Raw genomic sequence first — 24,557 nt, forward strand, 5'->3', positions numbered from 1 at the left:
CGTAATCAAAGCTAAAGGTGGTCCAATGAAATATTGGAATGTGCGCCTTTTTTTGGCCAGGCAGTGTATATATAGCTAAATATGCGGAACTGTGACGTCAAACTGTTAATCAGTATTTCATTTTTGTTGACCAACCAGGGTAGAGCGAGAGAAGCAAATAAATAACTTCCTTAAAAACGTGATTTTGAGTGTATTTGTTGCAGAAGATTATTACCCTGGCATTTTCACTAAGTTGCAGAAAACTACTCTTAAACGGAATGCAAATCAGCATGGTTTGGTAGAACCTGAAAATCACGTCCCCCTCTCTCCCAGCTGCTTTTCGTCATCCACAGAAGAGTTTACTTTTGGTTTCACTTCTTGTTTTTTGTTTTTTTCTTTTGGTTAAGAACGTTCTAGAATATTTCTTGATTAGCGACGGGAACAGAACAGTGCTGAACAGAATTCTGAGCTCACAAGATTTGTGGCTTCAGGAAATGGACCAGTTACACGCACTTATATACTTTTTGACCTTTCCTTCAACTGTGAATACAGGTAAAAGTCTTTTTTTATTTCAATTTACTTAGTTCGGTTAAACCCATATAAGGCAGATCTTGGTTTGTCTTATTACATTGCTTCAAAATACTTGTGCTGGTTTTGTTTCTATGGTGCCTGAAGAAGTGATGACGTGCTGCAGCCGGTTGCACCAGCAGAGCGTAAATTCAAACTTTACCTAGTTCGAACGTAAATCGTTACTACGTTCGAGTTTACCAACAAATTTGCAAAAATTACACCCTTGCACCAAATCATACATTCAACGTAGATGTAAGTTATATCTTAAAACTTACACTTAACACAAACTAGGTGCAACCTCGGCCGTAAAAATAAATAAATAAATACATACATAAACAGAAATAAAAGATCATTTTAAAAGCGTATTAGGCTAAGGCTTTTCGGTTTGAGCAAGCGGAAAACCGGATGCAAATGAAGAAAATGAAGAAGGACAAAGTTTAGGCAACAAGATTAAATCCACTGGACCTGTAGGACGACACTGATAGCGTTTCAGATTTCGGCTCACAGAAATTCAGCGAATAACAGACCCCCTTTGCGTTGGCAATTGTTAAAACGTTAACTTATCTCTTATTGTTTCATCGTTTTTGTGTAGTTTTAATGTTACGGTTTACAACTCCAGGTGGCTCTTTTGATAGTTGTTCAGCGAAATTTATTCCGTTAAATCGGTTAAATATTGTTGCTAAACAACCTTCAGCACCTCGAGAGAAAGCGCACTCCACAAACCATAGTGAATGAGCATATGCACATCGGTACAAAATGAATACACACAAGAAATGTTTCACTTCTCCTCAGTTACAGTGAGTTGGACTTAATAGTCTCTAGCGGTTGCTTGTTTATGTTCATAATGAATGTCTTTTTTTCTTGTATTTCACTTAATGCTAGCGATAACACTCAGAGAAAATCAATATTTTTATTTTATATGGGTGAGAAGGCAATTTTTTTTTTTGCATGAAACACACTCAAAACCGGAGGTTGAAAAATTCTGGGTAAATCAAGGGGGAGATGAAATTCCTCTTGACCACAGTTCTATTAAATCAGCAGGATTGGCTATTCTGTTCTGTAGCTCATCGAGTAAAATAGTTACATCTGGAATTAACAATAATGGTCATTGGCTAGTCTGTGTCCTGAGTAATACTTGATGAGTAATATTGTGCTCTGCTCAGTGTTTATGGATTTAATAACCTAACTCAAAACAGACAGTTAATTTCAGATGTTTCTGTCGCCATTGAAAACCTTAAGCTCACCTATCTGACTCTTGGCGCGTTAAATATCTAGACCCAAAGCCATATTCCTGTTTCATCTCCTTGCCATACAAGATGCAAAACAGGAGTCCCTTGGGTTTAGCCCAGCTGAACTTGTATTCGGTCACAATGTTCGTGGCCCACTCAAGGTATTAAAAGAGCGGTTTATGTTGAGTGCTTCTCCAAAATCTAGCGTGCAAGGTTTTGTTTCTCAGTGTAAGGTGTGTCTGCATCATGCATTTTCTCTGGCAAAAGAAGCCCTTTCCTCCTTGCAGGAGAGTATGAAGAAGCACTTTGACAGGAAAGCAGTTGAGCAACAGTTTCAGCCCGGTGATCAAGTTCTGGTCCTATTGCCAGTGCCTGGGTCTTCTCTTACCGCCCATTTCTCAGGCCCGTATGTCGTGAAAAGTAAAGTGTCTGACACAGATTATGTCATCTACACCCCTGAATGGAGAAAAAAAGACACGGTTGTGCCATGTTAACATGCTCAAGCCCTATCATTCCAGGGAGGCTGCTCAGGGGGAGCAGGAAAAAACTCCAGAGACTGCTGCCCCTGGTAAGACATCTTCTTCCTTGGTTTGTGTAGGATCTTTGTCTGAGGATGGCTTGAGAGGGCCAACTGTGGTAGGTTTTCGAATTCTGAGTTTCTGTCTAAAATAGAAACCCACTTGTCCTGTCTTCCTAAGTGTCAGAGGGATGATGTAGTCACTTTACTACCCCACTTTGTTTGATGACGTACCATCACGCACAAATATATTAAGCCATGACATCGATGCTGGTAGTGCTGCTCCCATTAAACAACATGCTTACCGCTGTCCTGTACAGAAGAGGGAAATAATGAAGAAAGAGGTTAAGTACTTGTTGGAAAATGATTTAGCCAAAACCAGTTGCAGTCCCTGGAGTTCCCCATGTTTGCTAGTTCCCAAGTCTGATGGCACCCATCGTTTCTGTACAGATTTCCATAAGGTTAATGCAATTACTGTACTAGATTCATTCCCATTGCCTCGTATGGAGGACTGCATTGACAGCATTGGCCCAGAGGTGTTTATCACTAAGCTTGATCTCCTAAAAGGGTACTGGCAGGTTCCTTTAACACCCAGAGCATCTGACATTTCTGCATTCGTGACACCTGACCATTTCCTACAGTACACGGTTATGGCATTCGGCATGAGGAATGCGCCTGCCACATTTCAGCCCTTGATGCACCTGGTGTTGGGGGGTGTTGCCCATTATAATGTCTACCTTGATGATCTAGTAGTGTACTCAAATAACTGGGCAGACCATATTGCCAGTCTAACTATGGTGTTCCAGCGACAGGTTGGTCAGGGACAGGTCCGTCCAGTCGATGCCAAAGTCACAGCAGTGCTGTCCTACCCAGTTCCCACTACCAGACATGAACTGTGTCGTTTTCTGGGCATGACTGGTTATTTCTGATGTTTCTGTAAAAACTTCTCTGTGGTGGTTGCTCCCCTCACCAAATTGTGTAGTCCTGCTGTTCCTTTTGAGTGGAATGATGAATGTCAACATGCCTTTGACGCTGCTAAGTCTCTCCTCTATAGCGCTCCGGTCCTGGCTGCACCTAACTTCTCTCTTCCTTTCAAACTAGAGGTTGATGCTAGTGCCTCTGGAGCCAGTGCTGTATTACTGTAAGATGGGGACGGTGATGTGTGCCATCCTGTATGCTATTTCTCGGTCAAGTTCAAACATCGTCAGCTGAACTACGCTACTATTGAAAAGGAAACCTTAGCCATGCTACTTGCCCTTCAGCACTTTCGAAGTGTATGTTGGCTCCAGTTCATCTCCCGTAATTGTGTACACTGATCATAATCCTCTTGTTTTCTTGGCCAAGATGTACAACCATAACCAGCGGTTGATGCGTTGGGCTCTACTGGTGCAAGGCTGCAACATTGAAATCAAACATAAAAAGGAACAGACAATGTTGTGGCTGATGCACTTTCTCATGGGTAAGAGCATCCATTTAAAAAAAGAAAAAAGAAAAATGAAATGGTGTACACGTTAGGTTTGTGTTTATGTAATGTCATTTGTATATTTATAGTGAAATACCTGTTCGCTCTTATGGGAGGGGGTGTTACGGCTGTGGTGTTGGGGTATGTTTTTTTTTCTCTATGTCTCTCTCCAGGTACCGCCCTCCCCTGTTCTCATCGTTGCCATGAGTGGTTAACAGCGCCAGTGCTTAATTGTTCACCAGAACCGGCTGTTTTAAAAGACCTGGGGAGATCTATAGATGGGGCCAGTGGGCCAGATGGCAGGGTTGACGCTGTGTGTGTGTGTGTGCGTGTGCGCACGTGTCTTGTAACTATTACAGTGTATATCTGTGTGTATTTTATTGCCTGTTTACAGCAGTTATGCTGTGTGTATAAATCGGATGAGGGCGATTAAATAGATTTGGATATTACTTTTGGTTTTGTTATAACCCTTTATTTTCTCTTGACTCAATAAATTCACAACCCACATATTTCCGTTTCCCATCTATCTTTTTAAATTTTTTGTTGTTGTTGTTGTTACCTCCCACAGTCGCTAGACCTAACTCGCGGGGACGTAACACAAGACTGTCCTATTTCTCCATTTCTCTTTATAATCGCTACAGAGATGCTCTCTATCTTCATTAAAAATTCTAACATCGCTCTGTTAGATGGATTTGGGAAACCAGTAATCATTAGCCAGTTAGCAGATGATACAGCCATTTTTATTAAGTAGCTAACTGAAGTCCTCAAGATACTACAATCGATTCACACTTTCTCCAAAGCCTCTGGTTTAAAGCTAAACTTGAGGAAGCCAATTCATAAAAGTCATCTAACTGGGGGATACAACATTCCTATTAAATCCACTGTCAAACACTTGGGCATTCATATATCTAATGATATATAATCTAATTCAACTGAAAGTGAAAATGTGAATGTGGACGGTAATAGATGAATGCCACATTAGACTTAACTCATGCTTGTTGAGAGACATTAGTTTACTTGGTTGAATCTTTTTGACTAGAATGGAAAGCATCTCAAGGTGTATCTATCATACTCAATTGCTATTCCAAATAGAGCTGTTAAAAAGATCAATTAGGTTCATTTTGATTATATTTGGAAAAGGAAAATCCACCATGTTAAGCGAGCAGAGATGACCAAAGAATTTACAGATGGAGGCCTACAAGCTATTGATTTTGATTTTATGAACGGAACCTTGAAAATCAATTGGATAAAATATTTCCTTAATAATGGATATATTACAATTAAAAACAAATGGTTGTACAACAAGGACTGGATGGAGAAAGGTATTTGGTTAGTGATACACTTTGTTGATAGTAGTGGCTATATCATGTCAAATGAGAATTTCTGCCTTAGATATGACTTAATTAGCAATCATAACATATTTAAATCCATGACTAAAGCCATCCCCTACTCTATTATGTTTAATTACTACTCCTATCACGCCTTGTCTCCCACAACTTTTAGTTGGAGGCTTTAGTGAAGTCAAAATCCCAAACAAAACAATTAGAAATATGTTTAATAACATGTCATACCCTACTCTATCTTATAGAAACTCAGTTTCTATTTGAATTGTATTATTCAAAAGTAACAAACTAAATATTTAAAATTCCGCATAGCTCCCAAAGCAAAAGAAATACATTAAAAAATTTTAAATGGAAAGTATCCATCCAGTTACTTGTTACAACAGCAGTGTGGGATTGAAACCAATAATTGAGTATTTTGTGATGATACTGAAACCACTGGTCATTTAATTTTCCAGTGTATGTATTCTGAGGCTTTGTGGCTTGATGTACATGACTAGCTTTACCCAAAGGTTCTTCAACTTGAAAACTTTCCTCAAAAGGACATTGTTTATGGACTTGTCATGGACAATAGCAAATATGACATTCTAATAACATTCTTGTTTTTGAAAAATTTTATATACACAAATCAAGGTCTATGAAAGTTTAGTGCAGTGATTCTCAACTCCAGTCCACTGTCCTGCACACCTTTGTTTTAACTCAGGACTGATACACCTGATTCCACTGATCAATTAATCATCAAGCCCTTGATTAGCTCAATTAACTGTGATAAGAACCACAGATTTAGTGTGTTTCATAATGAGCTTCCTTCTTACATAAAACCCCTTAAAGTCATAAAAAATAAAAATGCAATGAAACTTTAATAAACTAGAAGAACATGACTTACAAAAAAGCCCTAGCCCTTTTAGTTATTAATTTTTCCCCCTCTACCTCTATTTGTTATGTTTAATATTATTTTTTCAGTCTTGTCTGTTTTGATTTGTCTTTTTCTGTCTTTTTGGTATGCACCTGTTCATACTGCTATATGCTAAGATTTCAAAGCCATGATATTTGTGTATGGAAAAAAAAAAAGTTGCGTCTTAAGTGATCATGGTGCAATCAAAATTCAGTAGGTTAAGATGGACTTTACACCCAAACTTACAATCGAACTTACGCTCTGCTGGTGCAACTGGACACTTTTCTCCCTTTGTTGTTGCTGAACAGATTTTGATACTCTGCCAAACTCCAGTCAAAACAACAAGATTTAACAACTTAGCTCTGAGGTTTATTAAATCATTAAGTCATACTAAGGAAATCCAAAACAAGACAATTTAGTGGTGTACTCCTAAATACAAAACTCAATAGACATAGCGGTATACTATATAAAAAACAAACTGCTCATACACATTAACAGGTAAAGTATTGTACTTTAACAGTTGTATTTGTGAAATGATTATCTATGGCCTGTATTAAGATGACTGGTTTAAATGGTTTCATATTTAAAGGGAATGCTGGGAATGGAACACTGATGAGATTTCTTTTCTCTTGAAAAGAGAAACACAGCATGCAAGTACATAGATATCACAGCAACAAAACAGCCAAATTAATCGTAAAGTGAAAGGACAGAGTAGGTGAGCAACACTGGTAAATTAGTTGTCCAGCCAAATGTGTCAAATTCACTTGCTTTATATGTTCGGTGTAATTACTTTCAGAATCAACATTGTATTCTAGTTCGATCAGAGGGGAAAAATTAAGGAAACAGACATCCTCACATTTTAACACTGTTTTCCATTTGTGAAATGACTATTATTAATCAGCAAGAGCTGATTGTTGTAGCCACCTTAATCCAGCCTTGCTGAGCTACTAAGGCAATGTTCACATTGTCAGTCCAAATCTGATTTATGTGCATATCCAATTGGAATCATATGTAGCAAGTCTGAACAGCCAAAAATCACATGAGATCCGATTGTTACAAATTCGTTTCAAACCACATTCGTATGTGGTTTGAAAACCAGTTCAAATCACATTTTTGCAAATCCGTTTAGGTCTGACGGCACTGATAGGATTTCAGGTGTTTTCTTTTTACGCTTGTGGTTGTAGGTCATTGGACAGTGATACCACTGGTGATGGCTTCACAAAATGAAGCGGCAAGCCTTCTCCGTCTCTGACGCGGTCTCATTATTTTTTTTATAAAACTTGCACTGCAGCTCCACATTGCCATGTTGTAAATAAGCAAGTTCATTTCATTACCCTCCACTTTAGTTTGTTTACATCAACTACTTCTACTTTCGGGTGCAGTGTCATTACTATAGCAACAAATGTGGATAAGACCAAAAATGAGGATAGCCACCCGGACACACGGATTGGATCTGATCACTTGCAATATATAATGCGAACAGTCAGTCAGGAAGATCGGATTCTGATCGGATATGCAGAAAACTGGGTTTGGATTGACAGTGTGAACCTAGCCTAAGAAACCATTTGCACAACAGTCATTTTTGATGCTCTACTTCAAAATTTCGGTTGGTGGAGACAATCAGTTTCAGTTTTATGTAGAAATATATTAATAAATGAGGTGGGTCATGCAAAATCCAGACTTCAATATTCTTGAAGTATGGTCTTTATAAAGGAGACTCCTCTGGAATTACAAGTTCACTGCCCCCATGATAAAGCCAGGGTTTGTTGCTTACTCCAGCCTGCACTCTTCAACTGAATCCTAGAGCTTGTTTTAACAACTCTCAGTTTCCTAATTTTTCTCATCTGGGTCACTCCATACCACTCACCTAGGCCCTCCAGCTCATGTCATGGATTTTCTTGAAAAAAATTCATGCGGAAATCATGCGAAACTATTAAATCCATGAGACCTTGCTAAATCCTGTAGCTCTACTCCAAATACTTTTTTAGTTATGAATTTGTCAAGTTTGGCTCTCGGCACTGAATTTCATCATTTTTGGGGTTCTTTCTAAGTCTTACCAATTACTTATTTTTCACTGGATTGTGCAGAACTTTGTGCTGAGCATCCAAGAAACCCTAAGGATAATTTGCACCAGGTATTCATAGAAATAGTTGTTGCTGAATGTCAGTAATCAAATTAATAAAAATAAATTACCTGAACAAAGAAGAGGGAAAAAATGAACACAATCAAGATGTCGGTTAATAGTCACTTTAAAGCAGTGTTACAATATGCTCAGTGCCAGCCACAATCCAAAAGACGTCAGTTCACAAAGTACAGCTCCAAACACAATAAATCATTCTTAAGATTCAGTTCACCAGACTTATTTACACATAAGGGTAACAATGAGCATTCTTTCACCATGAAGAAGTTAGATAAAAGATAAAAAAAAAAAAAAAAAAAAAAAAAAAAGAGCAATTTCCTTCCTAAGAACTGGTCTATTCCGTAAAGATATGCAGATATCCCACCTGGTAGCAACAGCAATATACAAAATCGTTGCCACCAATGTCAGCTGAATTTCAAAAGGAGGGAGAGCGTCAGACAGGAAGGTTTAAGACGGGAGGCAGTTACCTGGGGGAAAGCCAACAGGAAGAGTGAGGAGTCAGGGCAACAATTCGCATGGAAGTCTAACAACCGCTATTCCAGTGAAATAATCCTTTTCGGTAAGGAGCAGGTAATCCAATGCCAAATGTACAAAACGAGTCTCAGTGTAGTAAACCACTGCACTAATTAAAGAAAACAGAGAGCATACGCCTCATTGACAGGAGGGAATAGCAACGCTATTAGCTCAATCTTCCCTCACCTTAGCAGGAATCACACCTATATTCTACGGTGGCCTACCCAAGTCAATGACGAGTAACCAATGATGTTCCGCAATTAAGAAAATAGAGAAATAAGTTTTATGATGGAAAGATCAATATTTATAAAAAATATAGTAAAGAGAAAGTGATAGGAAAGGAAAGTGCAGTAGAAAATAGAAAGGCAAGTTATGTAGCGAATTATTAAAATAAATGAGCAGGACATTGGGAAGGCTCCATGTCATAATCTTACAGCCAGTGAGAGGTATGAAAAATCAGCTATTTTCAAAAAATTATGAAATGATGGAGTGATAACATCTTTAAACTTACACCTTACAGCCAGTGAGAGGTATGAAAAATCAGCTATTTTCAAAAAATTATGAAATGATGGAGTAATATAACATTTTTAAACTTCTTATATATCTGCAATGAATAATAACACTTTCCCATATAAAACAACCAGTCAAAATATCGTAAAATGTGGGGTTTTCAGCTCTGAGGCTATATCTAGCAAGATACATGGCAAGATATGTTTTTATGCAGGAACAAATAACTTCTCCATGTGATAGAACTGTATTAATACTACACAGAATCAAAATTTGGCTGCAAGACAGTAAAAAACTAGTGGACATATTAATTTTGGAAAATTAAAGATTCTTTGTTCGTGTAATTTATTTTTATTAATTGTTGTAATATCTAGGCAATCTTGCAGATCATTGTTAAAATACATGACACCAGTGCTCCAAATATTCCATTTTTATCATTCATCTTTGTGTAAGCTCACATCAAAATGCCTCAGATGTACGCTAAAAGTGTATTCCTGCATGGATTGACACAAAAACAAATATTTCACAAATGTTAGTGATTTTAATAATGTTTCAGCATGAAATCCTTCAAGTTTCAGGGACTGAAAGAAGGCCCACACTTCAGAACTCAGAGTGGAAGGAGGTGGTATAGGGAACAAACTGGAGATTTGTGATGACAAGTTTCCCTTTGAAGTGTTGTGGTGACCCCACTTGCAGATCAGGTGTTCGCAGAAGAAATGAGGAGATAAAAAAAGATTTAACTATGCTTTTTTTACTGTTCTTCTGCACTATTTTCATTTCTGAGGAATCCAGTTACCTTAGATACAACAGAGCCACACTGCTGGGACTCGACAATCTCCTACACAATTCCAGAATTTCTCCACTGGAACCCCCTACTCACTCGAAACGCTGACGCTGAGGGCCCACATATTACAGCGGTGCTCCCACAAAAGCGTTGGAGGTGTCGCCGGAGAAGAGGAAGAAGAGCCGGTGTGCTGGTGAGGCGCGTCAGCCACCTCCCACTCCCCAGCATTCTGCTAGCAAACGTTCAGTCTCTGGACAACAAGCTGTGCGAGCTGAGAGCAAGGATCACCTTCAGCAGGAAACATGGGATTGTGACTCTGCTTTGCAGAGACTTGGTTGTCGGAAGAGATGCCAGACCTTGCCATCATACCCCTGGTGTTATCCGTGCTCCGCGTGGACAGAACAAGAGAACACTCTGGGAAAGGAGAGGGAGGGGGATGCGTGCTTCATGGTCAACAACGCTTGGTGTGATCCTAGTAACGTTCATCCCTTCAAGTCTCTCTGCTCCCCTGACCTAGAATATCTCACAATCCTGTGTCGGCAGTTCTGGCTGCAGAGGGAGTTCACGGCTATTGTTGTGATAGCTGTGCACATCCCGTCACAAACCAACACAGACCTGGCATTCAAAGTACTATATGGGACAATTGGTAATTCGGAAAAAAAAGTACCCAGAGGCTGCCTGGTGATGCTTGGTGACTTCAATCAAGCATCTCTGAGGAAAGTATTACCGAAATACTTTCAACAAATCAATGTAAACACTCGAGGAGACAGTTTACTTGATCAATGTTACTCTCCCTTCCACTATGCCTACAAAGCCCTCCTCCGCCTGCCGTTCGGCAAATTGGACCACTCCTCCGTCCTGCTCCTGCCCGCTTAGAAGAGGCTGAAACAAGCAGCACCCACTGTGAGAACGACCCACAGCTGGTCTGACCAATCAGATGCTGTACTACAAGACTGTTTTGATCAAGTGGAGATGTTCCGGGTGATGGCCACATCATCGGGTACACAGATACAGTCACATCCGGAAGTGTGTAGAGGATGTCGTCCCCACAAAAACCATGCGGATGTATCCAAACCAGAAACCATGGATCAACAGCACTGTTCGAGCTGCAGACAGCCCAGAACATCAGTGGATGTTCATCCAGGATATTTACAATGGTCACTGCATCAACAATGCCCATAGGATTATCAAACACTTTTATACTACCTTTCCTTACTATTTTTGCTACAATTTTCCTTGTATTTTGCACACACTTAAAACTAGTTTTATCTCTCCTTTTTTTTTACTATACTGTTGTTATTCATTACTATTGCTGCTGCATCTGTCGAGGAGCCAAAATCTAAGAATTTTATTCTCTTATACTTGTATAATGAAACGTAACAATAAAAGGAATCTTGAATCTCAAATGACTTCAAAATTACTGATGTATTGTCATTTTTGTTCAAGCACATGGTCTTTAAATCCTGTGAATTCTTTGTGAATTTTGGATTTTTTCTTTCTACACACAGGTTATCACTCATTCTTTGCACTGGCAACCTTTATATTTGGAGACACACAATTTCCGGAGTTCAGTGCAGTGCTGATGTTGGATGATGTGCAAGTGGGATACTACGATTCAGTTGAGAAAAAAGCAATCCACCGTGTATACAGTAATTTAAAGGACTATGATGCAGAGCAGAAGGATGCAAAAACTGTAATGGAAACTATATACGACGGAATGAAAACTCAGGCATTACATCTGACGCATAAGTACAACTTAACTAATGGTGAGTGTTACATAAACATAAACATAAGTATAACTTAACTGACGGTGAGTGTTGTGTAAATAAACTGACATTCATTCATTCATTTTCAAAGCCGCTTATCCTAATTGGGGTTGCGGGGATGGTGGCGTCCATCCCAGTGCTTGCAGGGTGAAAGCCGGGGGAAACACCCTGGACAGGTTGCCAGTCCACCACAAGGCAGACACACACACAAACACACTAATATTCATACCTAGGGGCAATTTAATTTCTCCAATTTGCCTAACCTGTGGGAGAAAACCCACGCAGACACAGGGAGAACATGCACACTCCATAGGGAAAGGACCCCATTTGCCTGGCCAGGAATTGAACCTCCTTGCTGTGAGGCGACAGCACTACCCACTGTGCCACCCCATAAACTGACATACAGTATCAATTTAGGCCCTTTGTAATACATTGCATAGCAGGTACTTGCCACACAGAACATGGTGACCTAATTGGCAAGGCTCTGCAGGAGTTAGTAATGACACTGGGTGCAGTACATACTTGACACCACCTATCTACTAGGTTCGCTACAGAGGATTTGGAGCACACCACACCAGGAATATGGTTTGAGAAATATTGTATTAGAAAAAACATGACATGCAAAAGCAACTGACAATGATAATGAGGCCTCAAAAATAAGAGAGAAGAAAACAGAGCTCTCTAAGTCCCAATGCTTTTCTACCCAGGTAGTATGTAGTTTTGTTTGTTCCAATGGATATATGTATCTCTTGGGTTTCCCTAATATGAATTCTCTGTTCAGTTCCTAGGAACTTGTGTACACTTTGTTTTTTCTTATCTGTCACTCTGGTTCTGTCACTGTCCCTATCAAAACAGTAACAGGGTAGATGTTTTGAATCACAGGGACTAGGCTCACCACTCTCACGCCTTTTATCCTCTTGGTGTGCACGGCTAAAATCAGCTTATCAAAAAAGAAACAATTTGTGAAATGAAGTACAATCAATATTACTTTTCACATATCACTATACTTAAATCTTAACACTCTACAAAAAACTGTGTATTTAGAAATACTTCATGCCGACATATAAAACACCTTCTGAGCATGTGACACTTCGTCCGATGCACTGGACAGTATGCATTACTTCGATACATGAACTCTCTTGTTGCACGAACATATTCTAAAATTCTATCACTAATCAAGGGGGTAGGTTTGGTCTTAACATTGCCAGAGGAGGGGGGAGTACACTGCAAAGTGCCTAATGCAAAACCAATGAATAGGGAGGGTGTGTGACCACTGCAAAAAAAAGAAAAAAAAAAAAAAAGGTCTGCTTAATGCCAACAACCGAATGGTTTATTAACATGTAAGATCTGTATTTACATTATATGATAGAATATTAGGATCACATTAATTGGGGGAAAAAAAGCTGAGATTGAGACTAAAGTCATAATTTTACAAGAACAAAAACATAATGTTCAGGAAAATATATTACCAGCATCCAAAAAATGGGCGAGAGGTCCTGACACTTATGGCGCTGATGTATCAGAAAACTAAGTATCTTTGTGAAACCTACTATTGCATCCTTGTTACAATGTGATATACAGAAGCAGACATTAGGGGGCGAGAATATCATACAGGGGAAGCAGGATGGAGGCAGAAGGGAGTATGTGCCGTATTAAAAAAAAGAGAGTAGAGAGGATAGTAAAGAGGCTCAGTCAATGAACACTGTATGGGGGATTATTACAACATTACTCTTATACTAAAGTATAACTTCACAAGAACCACCTTGCAGTGTTAATTTTGGCAGGTGATTTTGATTTAGTCTTAGTTTTAGTCTTTTGATGTGAGGCGTGCAGTGGAGCTGGACCCAAACGCAAGACATAGTGATGGTGGTAACAAAAACGGAGGACTTTACTTACAAAATGCTGATAAATAAACAGGTGCAAACCGGAACAAAAACTGGATATAACCGGTGCAGCCAAACAGTGTCTTCAAATGAAAACAAACAACGATATACAAGGGACCGGTCAAACACAAGGGCTTAAATACAAGAGGAGAACCAAACAGGGGAAACGTGATTAGTGGAAATTAACAAGGCTGAAACGAGGTTAATAAATAGAATAAACAGAATCAGGTGAGGGGCGGAGACACACATGGAACAGGGGCACAATTCAAAACAAAAGTCCAAAAACGAGGTGCAGGCTGTGACATTTGACTAAAATACATATTCATTATGGTCATATTTTAGTCATTTGATCATTACTAGTTTTAGTCTAGTTTTAGTCAACGAAAACTAGACAAGTTTTAGTCAAATTTCAGTCAAATGCATTTGTCACATTTTCATCAATTTGCATTTTTTTTTAATTAAATCATTAGAGTCATCTCATCAAGCACACAGATACTCTTAGGCTTGCTATCCTATGCACAATTAACATTACCACGTCAAGTGAACTAGAAAACATAGCCGTCTGCTTCTAGCTAACAAAAACGATGAAATGAACACTGCCACCTTGGCCACTTTAATGCAAGCAGCAGGCTGCTCTTCTGATATTTCCCCTGTAAAATAACACGTAGCCAAAAGTTACGACTTTATTCTCCTCAAATAACGACTTTACTCTCCATAAAGTATTCAACTTGTCCCTTCAGGAGCAAAAACAACTCGTGTCAAGTTACATTTCTCTACATTACAGTTCTCATATAAAAGGACAATACAACCAGGTATTCACTGCATGATAGATGGCATTACATTTATAACCTATGACTTGCTACATTGTCAGATATCACTATACTATAAATATCATTGTAACCACCCCTTCCTTTCTGTCCCAGGAGTTAATGTTCACCAGAGAATTACCGGGTGTGAGTTTTCGGAGAGCGACAATTCAGGAAAAATGACAGTAAAGGATGCTTTCAACGGTGTAAAACTGGACGAAATGCAGTTCAGCAAGCAAAAAATCAGTCACCAAACCAATGGGAAGTGGTCGGAATTCTTCAATTTTAATCCTGTTCATTACGAACTGGTGTACTCAAACATCTATTATCCTATCTGCATCAGTGCATTAAAGAGGTACCTTCACAGTGAAAAAAATATTGTGAGGAGAAAAGGTAAAGATAAATACACAATACTCTTTGTAATAACCCTGTTTAGCTATGTTATGACTGCTGCTGTGGAAGATTATTGTTGATCTGTCTAGGTATCACGCATCAAGTTAAGAATTAAAGTTCAGTGTTTTTTTAAACATAAAGGATAAATATGACAAGTTTATTGAGAGACATGGTGAGTAAAAAATGGATTATGGACCCAGTGTAGTAGATGGAAATGCATTATCAGAAGAGTGCACTAAAACTCTTGAAAGCAGTATGTCTTGCTGATATTTATTCCAAAGATGTATTGAAATGCCTAATTTGGCACACATTTTCAGATCATCTGGATTATACAGTGATTGCAGCAAGTTCTGTTGTGCCTGTTAATTTTAATAACAATGGGCCTCACTCACTGTCCGTGAGGGTAGCGCAGGTAAAGGAAGAACCCATTAAATTTTTGGAGCGGATACGAGGCACGAGGGGGATCCACGTATTATTTTCCACTTTCGTAACACCGGTGTCTCTGGCAAAATGAACTGATTTTGTGGCGCATGGGCGAACCCGTTGTACTTACAGAGAATAGTGTGCCGCGCCATGACCAAAAGAGTGGATTGTTAGCTTTGACGGAGGTCTGCGCTCTCCGAGTGCCCTTCTACATTTTCATACTTTTGTACAATGAACAAAAAGAGCAATGTGAGAATATATTGGTTGATGGATACTGTGATAAGTGAACAGTAGTTTCACATACACTGCTTATGGGTTATCGTATCTGAAACCAGAGAGACTGTGAAGCAGGTGTGTGACAGTCAGTTGATTTTACTTTTATTCATATGGAAAAATACTGAAAACCTGGACAGAGCAGACGTAGCCATTGTAGTCTTCGCTCCTGTCTGCTACCATACCCGCGTATTGAACCGTTAAAGCGGGAGCGGAATTGCTCAAGTTAAGTACTTGTTGGTTGATAGAATAACGAGAAATAAAGTTGGAATTCCGAGGTGGGAAAAGTCAGAATTGCGAGAAATAATGTCGGGATTGTGAGAAATAAGTCGGAAGTCCTAGAAATAAGTTTGCAATTACGCAATTTTTTTTTTTTTTTTTGATTTGTCAGAAACGGGCCTCCATAGATTTCTGTGTGTGCACACGGCCTTGCAGTCTTATGCCCTTTTATGGGGATTGGCGGGCCTTTTATCTGTGTTAATTAGGAACAACTGGCACGCGCTTTCAACTTACCAGGACAATGGGATTCATCACAATCAGAACAAAGGTGCGAATAATTGTGCGGGTTAAGAACACGTCATGAATCTGACGTAGACTTTTTCTTAGGGACCATTCTCAAGAACAAATTTAATAAAAAAAAAAAAAAAACTTAGGAAGATATTGGTGAATGAGGCCCGCTGTCTGTTTGATCAATATTTTTAGTATATAGTCGATCATGTTGAATCCCTTTACAAACTGAAATGTTCCTGGGCATTACAATGATTTTATGAAGTGTTTCCAGTCTCATTGTTTAATCTGCTGTACACAGTGAAGCCCAGAGTAAGACTCTTACAGAGGAGACTGCTCTCTAACTCTGGAGGGATTCTGGTGACCTGTTTGGCAACTGGTTTTTACCCTCGTCACATCAACTTGACTCTGCTCAGAGATGGCCAGTCTATGTCTGAAGACCAAATCACTGGAGGAATTGTGCTACCTAACTGTGATGGAACTTATCAGATGAGGAAGAGTTTGGAGGTCAGTGAAGAGGAACTAAGAGGGCATAAATACACCTGCACTGCCACTCACCTCAGCCTGGATAACAAGATTGACATAAACATTGGTAATGTATATCTGTCATATGTATATTGCATTTTTTTATAAAATGAATTTGAGAAAACCATATGTTTGTCAATAACAAATGATAATGTCCACGATCCCCACTACTCACACTCATGATGTTAACTCATTTAACATCACAGTGTGAGTAGTAGGAATCATGGTCTAAGTCAATGCATACAATGAAGGCTAAAGCTGTATTTCAAGGTGAATGGGAAACTGTAGTCTACAGACACGGAAATCAGTTTGAATACTAGATAAGTAACATGACAGAGATAACCTTCTTTATCTTCAAATGAATCTCATTTATTTTCATACCAAGAGGTGAGATTACATGAAATTCAAACCCCTGAGATAAATAAAAATGTATTTGGGCATATTTTTCAAGAGAAGGTGCATGGATGTTTTCATATTTGTAACATTACAGAAGTGAAATTAATTTGTAGATTTTAATGAAGTAGGGGCCATTTTCCAAGGCAAGTGTAAGTGGATAATCTGCAGGTAGTCAGCTTCCAGTCTAAATTTATTAATGTTAGCATAAAAGGACAGCAAAAGATTTTTATGTTCGCCCTTAACAAAGATCTGCGAAGATCTGTAGTCTGCTAAAGGTGCCACAAGTTTTGTTGAATGCGATTAATTTGCAAAAAATGGCATTTAGTAATCATAACACTCTCAATTTTCACACCACCAGCCTAAATGTTCCCACCACTTCAGAAAATTAACTATGTCTGTGTACAGATACAGTGAAGTGCTGAAAAGACTGAATAACTGAAGAAATGAAAACTTAATTTTCATTTCCCTAACTATCACATGATAAATTTCAAAAAATATTCTTTGTGCTGACAGAATATAATCCAGGACCACCTATTGCAGTCATAGTGTCCTCTATACTGGCAGTGATCCTGCTGTGTGTGATTGCAATGACAATAGCTGTCAAAAAATGCAGGACAGGCACTGCAGGTAAGATATGAACAAAAAAAGAAGACATTTTTGTAATTCAAAAAGTTTTTATTTTGCAATGTTAGTATAGAGTGTATAGAATCACCAAGGACATTTTCTAAGACATTTTTGAAGCTCTGCTATAACCGTATATTATTATAGAGCATGTTGTGACAAATTGATTTTCATGGCCTGAGATATTTTGTAAAGTGCGATCAGCAGCTGAGAATCAAATCTCCTTTTAGGGAGGTACAGTTCAGCCAGTTTTTTGACTCTGATGAAAACAGTTGAGATTACTTTCTATTCGGAAACATTTTTGCCAAAGAAAGTCAAATTTTCATCGAAAGAAACAAAACTGTTTCATCTTAACAATTAAATATAAAAAATACATATATTGTAACTAAGCCTTTTGAATCATTTCCTTCTAGGTTCACAGGCATCGCTTCAGTCTGAATGCACTGCAGCTTCAAATTGAGTATATCAGGTTACAGTGAAATTTGTGTGTCAAATTATTGTCTAGTTCACTTAAGAGAAGTCAATGAGAATCTAAATATTACTTATATTCATCATATAATATATAACATTACATTGCTTTTATTAATAAGACATTATTTAACATGCTATCACTACCTCTGTACTATGCATACACAAACCAATTGATCTTTTTCATGAAGATTACAAAATCTTCAATTTTCAGTGTGTATAGTAAATCACATTGATCAATGAATAGTTCCCCGCTTATCGGATACTTCACGTCAGTGTGTCCAACCTCATAGATTTCTCGTACATGAAAGTAAAAGCTAAAGGCCTCTGGTTCTTATGTAACCTAAAATACTGTAAGTCAACAAGGGACTTATGAGTAATCTTGTGTCTTTCTCTTTAGAAACAGAGAAGCAAGAGATGCCTGAAGATGCCGCATCTTGAATCCTGTCTTGCTCTTGTTGGGCAGACACTATGCAGCTTTCAGAAAGAAAAGGATATGGGGCGAGCACAACTATTTGTAGGAGCGGGCTGAATGCACTAGTTTAGTTTCCTGTAGTGTTCGATTCTCCTGTTTCCTTGTCGAGCATTAAGTTCCACTCCTATTCCTGTTCCCTTTCCTGTGTGCATTGAATGCTAAGCAGTAAGCTCTCTATTCTCCCTCTCTTTACTAACATATATTTTCACAGTTAATGACAGTAGTTTGTTATTCGCAGCAAGAAGCGCAGCCGTTCTTAGATATTTACGACATATTGATGTCCCTTTACCTGATGTTTAAGAGTAAGTTTACTTGTGTAAACCTGTTATGTACCCATAATTAATATACATCATAAATAACCGTTTGGTAATTTGATAATGACTCAGCATTTCAGTTAGTTAACACTGCGCACTTTGTCCTTGTCGTTCCTGTAACACGTATGCCATCTGGTGGATGATTTTACATACTGTGTATATGTTCCGTGTGTGTTAATATTCCAGAACTGGCACTATGTCAAGAAAAAAAATCCCACTGAATTGCTATCTCACATCAATGCATGCTAGTTTAGATCTTTTGCATTTTTTATGCTATCAAACCATGCCTCTGTGGGTCATGGAATTTTAATTTATTTCATCATCTTGCTCATTCTCTCTCACACACAAACAAATGCATACAGTATATCAATCCAATAAATTTCCTGCATTTGTTAATGCACTCAGTTGACTGCAAAAGAATTCTTGCTCTCAAAGCAGTTGACTTGAAAGCATTTGTTAATGCACTCAGTTGACTGCAAAAGAAGTCTTGTTCTCAAAGCAGTTGACTTGAAAGTCTAAATAAATTCTTTTATACTCACAGATCCTCACTCCTTGCTTGCGTTTGTGACATACATCAGGGGGGATGCACAGTTTCCTGAGTTTGGTGCAGTGGTGATGCTGGATGATGGATACTATGACTCAACAGAGGAAAGGTTTTTCCTCTGGAGGCGCAACAATACTGAAGACTATGATAAACAGCAGAGAGATGCTGGTCTTGAATTTGGAAATATGCATAGTGATGTAAAAGTTCTAATATATCTAAGGCATCAACTCAGCTACACAGATGGTGAGAGCAACACAAACTTGCAGCACAGTTATACCTTATCAAGGGGATTTTTGTGATGCTTGTTGCCCAGTTCATATGGAGTCAACCTGGAGTTCAATTCTTTCGGTGGGCTTTTCTACACAACCACCCTATCATGTTTTTGCCGTTGTGTCCCTTTCTGAAGTCATAAGTAAGCTATGTTGACTCATGTTAAAAGCACTTAATTGTTCTTAATATATCTTTGATATAAATCATTTTGAGTGAACCATTAATCATTAATCAGTGCACTTCTGTAACACATTCAATTAGCAATCCTAACTGAGGGCAAGTCCAGTGATACAGATTGAAGACCATCATAGGCAAGACTGGTATTAAACAGACTTGCAGACTTATCACATCTTACTTGCCACACTCCCTTAGGAATTGAGGGAGACTTTACCTTATGAAGTAGATCTCTACCAACCACAGGAGATGGGATATTGAGAATGACATAAACAGCACGCTCTCTTTATGTGCAATACTCTACTTGTAAGTCAACAAAGAGAACATTATTCAGATTTCTCTGGAAATCAAAACTCATTATGTAAAGGACTGTCACAACCTGCACCGCCATTTTGGACTTTTAGTTGGATATGTCTTTGTGCTCCCGTTCTGTGTCTGTCTCCGCCCCTCACCTGTACCTGTTTGTCTCATTATTAACCTTGTTTAGTTTCAACCAATCCTGTGTTGCCCTGTTCAGTTCTCCTTCTATTTAAGTCCTAGTGCTTGCCTTGTACTTTGTCTATCGTTGTTTGTGTTTTAGAGCACTCTGTCATGCTGCACCTTTTGTTATCGGCTTTTATTAGTTTGCACTTGTATTTTTATCCTCATTTTAAGTAAAGTCTTCTGTTTATCACCGTCAAACATCGTGTCTTGCACTTGGGTCCTGCACCACACCACCAGCCGTGACAGAACGATAGACCTAACAAGGACACAGCAAGACACTTCTGTCTTCCGGGCAGAGACGGCTCCAGCTCCTGACCTGGGTGCGGCGGGGCTCCCTCTCTCGGTAGGTTCTCCAGCCCCTAACCCAGGGGGGGGAATTTTTTGCGGGGGGGGCTCCCAGCCCTAGACCCAGGCACCACTTGGATTGTGGTGCTGGGCCCAACCATCTCTAGGGCTGTGTCCGCTCCTGGGTCTCCTGTCTCTGCCACCCTGAATCCCCTCAAGCCCCTTCTTCAAGCAGTGACTCCGAAGGCTCCATGGAGGGTGCGCTGCCCAGCGCGAGGAATGCGCTGCCCGGCGCACCATGGAGGGTGCGCTGCCCAGCGCGAGGAATGCGCTGCCCGGCGCACCATGGAGGGTGCGCTGCCCAGCGCGAGGAATGCGCTGCCCGGCGCACCATGGAGGGTGCGCTGCCCAGCGCGAGGAATGCGCTGCCCAGCGCGAGGAATGCGCTGCCCAGCGCGAGGAATGCGCTGCCCGGCGCACCATGGAGGGTGCGCTGCCCAGCGCGAGGAATGCGCTGCCCAGCGCGAGGAATGCGCTGCCCGGCGCACCATGGACGGTGCGCTGCCCAGCGCGAGGAATGCGCTGCCCGGCGCACCATGGACGGTGCGCTGCCCAGCGCGAGGAATGCGCTGCCCGGCGCACCATGGAGGATGCGCTGCCCAGCGCGAGGAATGCGCTGCCCGGCGCACCATGGAGGATGCGCTGCCCAGCGCGAGGAATGCGCTGCCCGGCGCACCATGGAGGATGCGCTGCCCAGCGCGAGGAATGCGCTGCCCGGCGCACCATGGAGGATGCGCTGTCCTGCCCTGTTCCTGAGGCCGCTTTCCCGGCCCTGGTCAGCTCCCATGCTGACGCCCTGTCCAGGTCAGCTCCCATGCTGACGCCCTGTCCAGGTCAGCTCCCATGCTGACGCCCTGTCCAGGTCAGCTCCCATGCTGACGCCCTGTCCAGGTCAGCTCCCATGCTGACGCCCTGTCCTGGTCAGCTCCCATGCTGACGCCCTGTCCTGGTCAGCTCCCATGCTGACGCCCTGTCCTGGTCAGCTCCCATGCTGACGCCCTGTCCTGGTCAGCTCCCATGCTGACGCCCTGTCCTGGTCAGCTCCCATGCTGACGCCCTGTCCTGTTCCCGAGGCCCTTTCCCCGAATCAGCTCAGCCCTCTAGCCGACGTCGAGGCTGTTTGAAGAGTTTGCTCCATTCCTGTTCCTCTGCCAGTTTGGAAAATCTGTTCCGGCCAACCCCTCACCTGCTCGGCCGCAGAGGGGGCCCGTCGGCTGCAGCACCTTCGGTCATCCCTCTGTGCGCCCCCCCCACCCACCCGGTCTGTTCTGGACTTTGTTTTTCTTTTGGGCCGTCTGGGAGCCGCCCCTTAAGGGGGGGGCTCTGTCACAACCTGCACCGCCATTTTGGACTTTTAGTTGGATATGTCTTTGTGCTCCCGTTCTGTGTCTGTCTCCGCCCCTCACCTGTACCTGTTTGTCTCATTATTAACCTTGTTTAGTTTCAACCAATCCTGTGTTGCCCTGTTCAGTTCTCCTTCTATTTAAGTCCTAGTGCTTGCCTTGTACTTTGTCTATCGTTGTTTGTGTTTTAGAGCACTCTGTCATGCTGCACCTTTTGTTATCGGCTTTTATTAGTTTGCACTTGTATTTTTATCCTCATTTTAAGTAAAGTCTTCTGTTTATCACCGTCAAACATCGTGTCTTGCACTTGGGTCCTGCACCACACCACCAGCCGTGACAAGGACTCTGTAGTCATGAATTCTACAGATTAAAGTTGTCTCAGTTTTCTTCATTTTTCCCAAGTTATGTATGCTCTCTTTTAGGCAGCCTCCCCCTTTTTATTCATTTGTTATTAATGTTATTAATGTGCTAATCAACCCGCTCTCCTGTCCTGTTTTCATAAACAAAAGCATTTATCATAGTTCCTACATATTTTTTTTTTTTGTTCCACAGCTACCTAATCTTGAATAACTGTAATATCCTCTCTATATATTAAATAAATAAAATATTTCAAGGACTGATGTATCAACAATATTTCAGTGGTCACTCGGCTATCTATTCACAGGGCCTTTTACTTGCCTACTCTGAATTCCTTAATAAATATGGTGTTCTGGTAACACCAATAAAGTGTTCTGTTGTCATGATGAATGCTATATCTAAAGGGGTTTATGATGCTACTTAGAGATGCTCCATTGTCTTTTGAAACCCATATGATACTTCAGTAGAGAAAATATGCTTTATATCTTTCTCTTCTACCAACAACAACAAAAAAAAATGGATATCTTTTTCACAAGAAATTATTACAAATTCCTGCACCATCCCAGACTGGAATTCTTTGTTGTTGCTGTTAACTAGAAAAATGTCTGGATCATCCCTCCTTCTTATTTATATCTTCTTATAAGAAGGGGGCGGTATTGTTCAAATTAATTAATTAATATTAATTAACTAGAACCCATCCAAAGAAGTTGAAGGCTGATATTGAGACAGATTGTTCATAAAGTAAAGTAAAGAAATCAGCGTAGTTCATGTTTTTTGGACCTGTCAACAACATACTCATATTTTGGAAAGAAGTGTAAAGATTAATAAAACATCATCTGTGTAATGATCTTTTCTTGTTATATAAAAATATACTGTTTGGCCTCTGCAGCTATGATCAGTCCAATGAATATTATTTCATCAACCTTGTCCTTTTGCTTGCCAAATTTCATACGCATAGATGTAGGTTTAGTAACCAAGAACCTCTAGAAATAACATTTGAAGAAGAAGTCAAGCAGCATATTAAATCTATTGTGAACCCCACCAACAGTAAAGCTATGAAAACTATCAACCTCTGTACTTCCTTTCAGATCTTTATATAGTATGTTATTTTGTAAACCCTCTAGTGTCTCTGTATGTCCCACTTCTTTATGCTCACAACAATGACAACAACTGTAGTAATAATAATAAGAATAATAATAATAATAATAATAATAATAATAATAATAACGTTATTTTGGTGTCTGTGACTGATAAATCTTTTCTCAGCTGAATCAGTTCAGTAGTATCTCACCTGCATATCATCCAACACCACCACCATGAACTCAGGAAACTCTCCCATTATGTAGGTGGAAAATGCAAACAAAGCATAAGAGTCTATGGTCAGACAAGAGCACACCATGTAAAGTATTGTGATACCTTGTGTGTGTGTGTGTGTGTGTGGGTGTGTGCGTGCGTGCATGCACGTGTGTGTGTGAGTAAGAGAGAGAGAGAGAGAGAGAGAGGATTAAGTAACCTGTGACTTTGTGGGTGCATTGGGGTATCTCCTGCCTTGCAACTTCCATGAGTACTCTCATGCTGCAGCTAAAAGTAACTCTACTTTGATTTTTTCCCTTTCATGTGTCAAAGACCAAATGTTCACAGAGAAGTGTGAAGAAAAAGTGTCAGTAGTAATAATCCGTAGTTATGTGACTGGATTTTTAGTTTTATCATCGGTAATTATTAAACCAGGGGTAAAAGCTTTGACTCTCTGCTGGAACAAGCTTACCACGAATGAGCCATTGAAATAACCCATTATTTGTTTCAGCGCCACCTCTCACCAAGTTGACTTGAAAACCACTTAACATTCTGTTTGTTTTTCCTCTTCCTCTTCTTGTTCATTTCCTTCATTTTATAAACCCATTTTCTCCTGCACATTTCATGAGACAGCCTAAGATCATGTGGTAGGCACACTTCAGCCCTCATGACTTTTTTGATACACTGAACAGTGTTTGATTAAATGCTGATTTTACAGAAAATAGCTGTGGTTGTGGTGATTTTCTTGGTGGCCCACACAAATACGATAAGCAGATGATTATAAGCATTACCACTCAAAAACATTATGCTGTTTTTCCTCGAATGTAATTGGTAAAGTTAAAACGAGGTGTATGTTCTCTGAAAACTGTCCTATTTTGCAACTCTGTGACTGTAAAAAAGTAACTTTACCTCCCTTAGCTACATTCTGAATGATATAGGACAGACTATGATATGTTTACTAG

The 24,557-nt window shown here is 40.1% G+C and overlaps 1 protein-coding gene across 1 annotated transcript; it reads left to right on the plus strand.

Annotated features, from left to right (window-relative positions):
- Positions 1-473: 473 nt before the first annotated feature.
- LOC115805237 (class I histocompatibility antigen, F10 alpha chain-like) lies at positions 474-18,438 on the plus strand. Its single transcript, XM_030765771.1, has 6 exons — positions 474-531; positions 11,445-11,702; positions 14,509-14,784; positions 16,289-16,579; positions 17,422-17,535; positions 18,398-18,438. The coding sequence occupies exons 1-6, from the start codon at positions 474-476 to the stop codon at positions 18,436-18,438; spliced, it is 1,038 nt and encodes a 345-aa protein (XP_030621631.1).
- Positions 18,439-24,557: the final 6,119 nt, after the last annotated feature.

This window comes from Chanos chanos, chromosome 1 (assembly GCF_902362185.1).
Source record: "Chanos chanos chromosome 1, fChaCha1.1, whole genome shotgun sequence".
NCBI lineage: Eukaryota > Metazoa > Chordata > Actinopteri > Gonorynchiformes > Chanidae > Chanos > Chanos chanos.

Bases quoted from the DNA above. Each gene is read 5' to 3' on its own strand.
- LOC115805237 (XM_030765771.1), top strand. From the start codon at position 474: ATGGACCAGTTACACGCACTTATATACTTTTTGACCTTTCCTTCAACT. The intron at 11,703-14,508 runs GTGAGTGTTACA...TTTCTGTCCCAG, and splicing joins TAAGTACAACTTAACTAATG to GAGTTAATGTTCACCAGAGA. The intron at 17,536-18,397 runs GTAAGATATGAA...CTTTCTCTTTAG, and splicing joins ATGCAGGACAGGCACTGCAG to AAACAGAGAAGCAAGAGATG.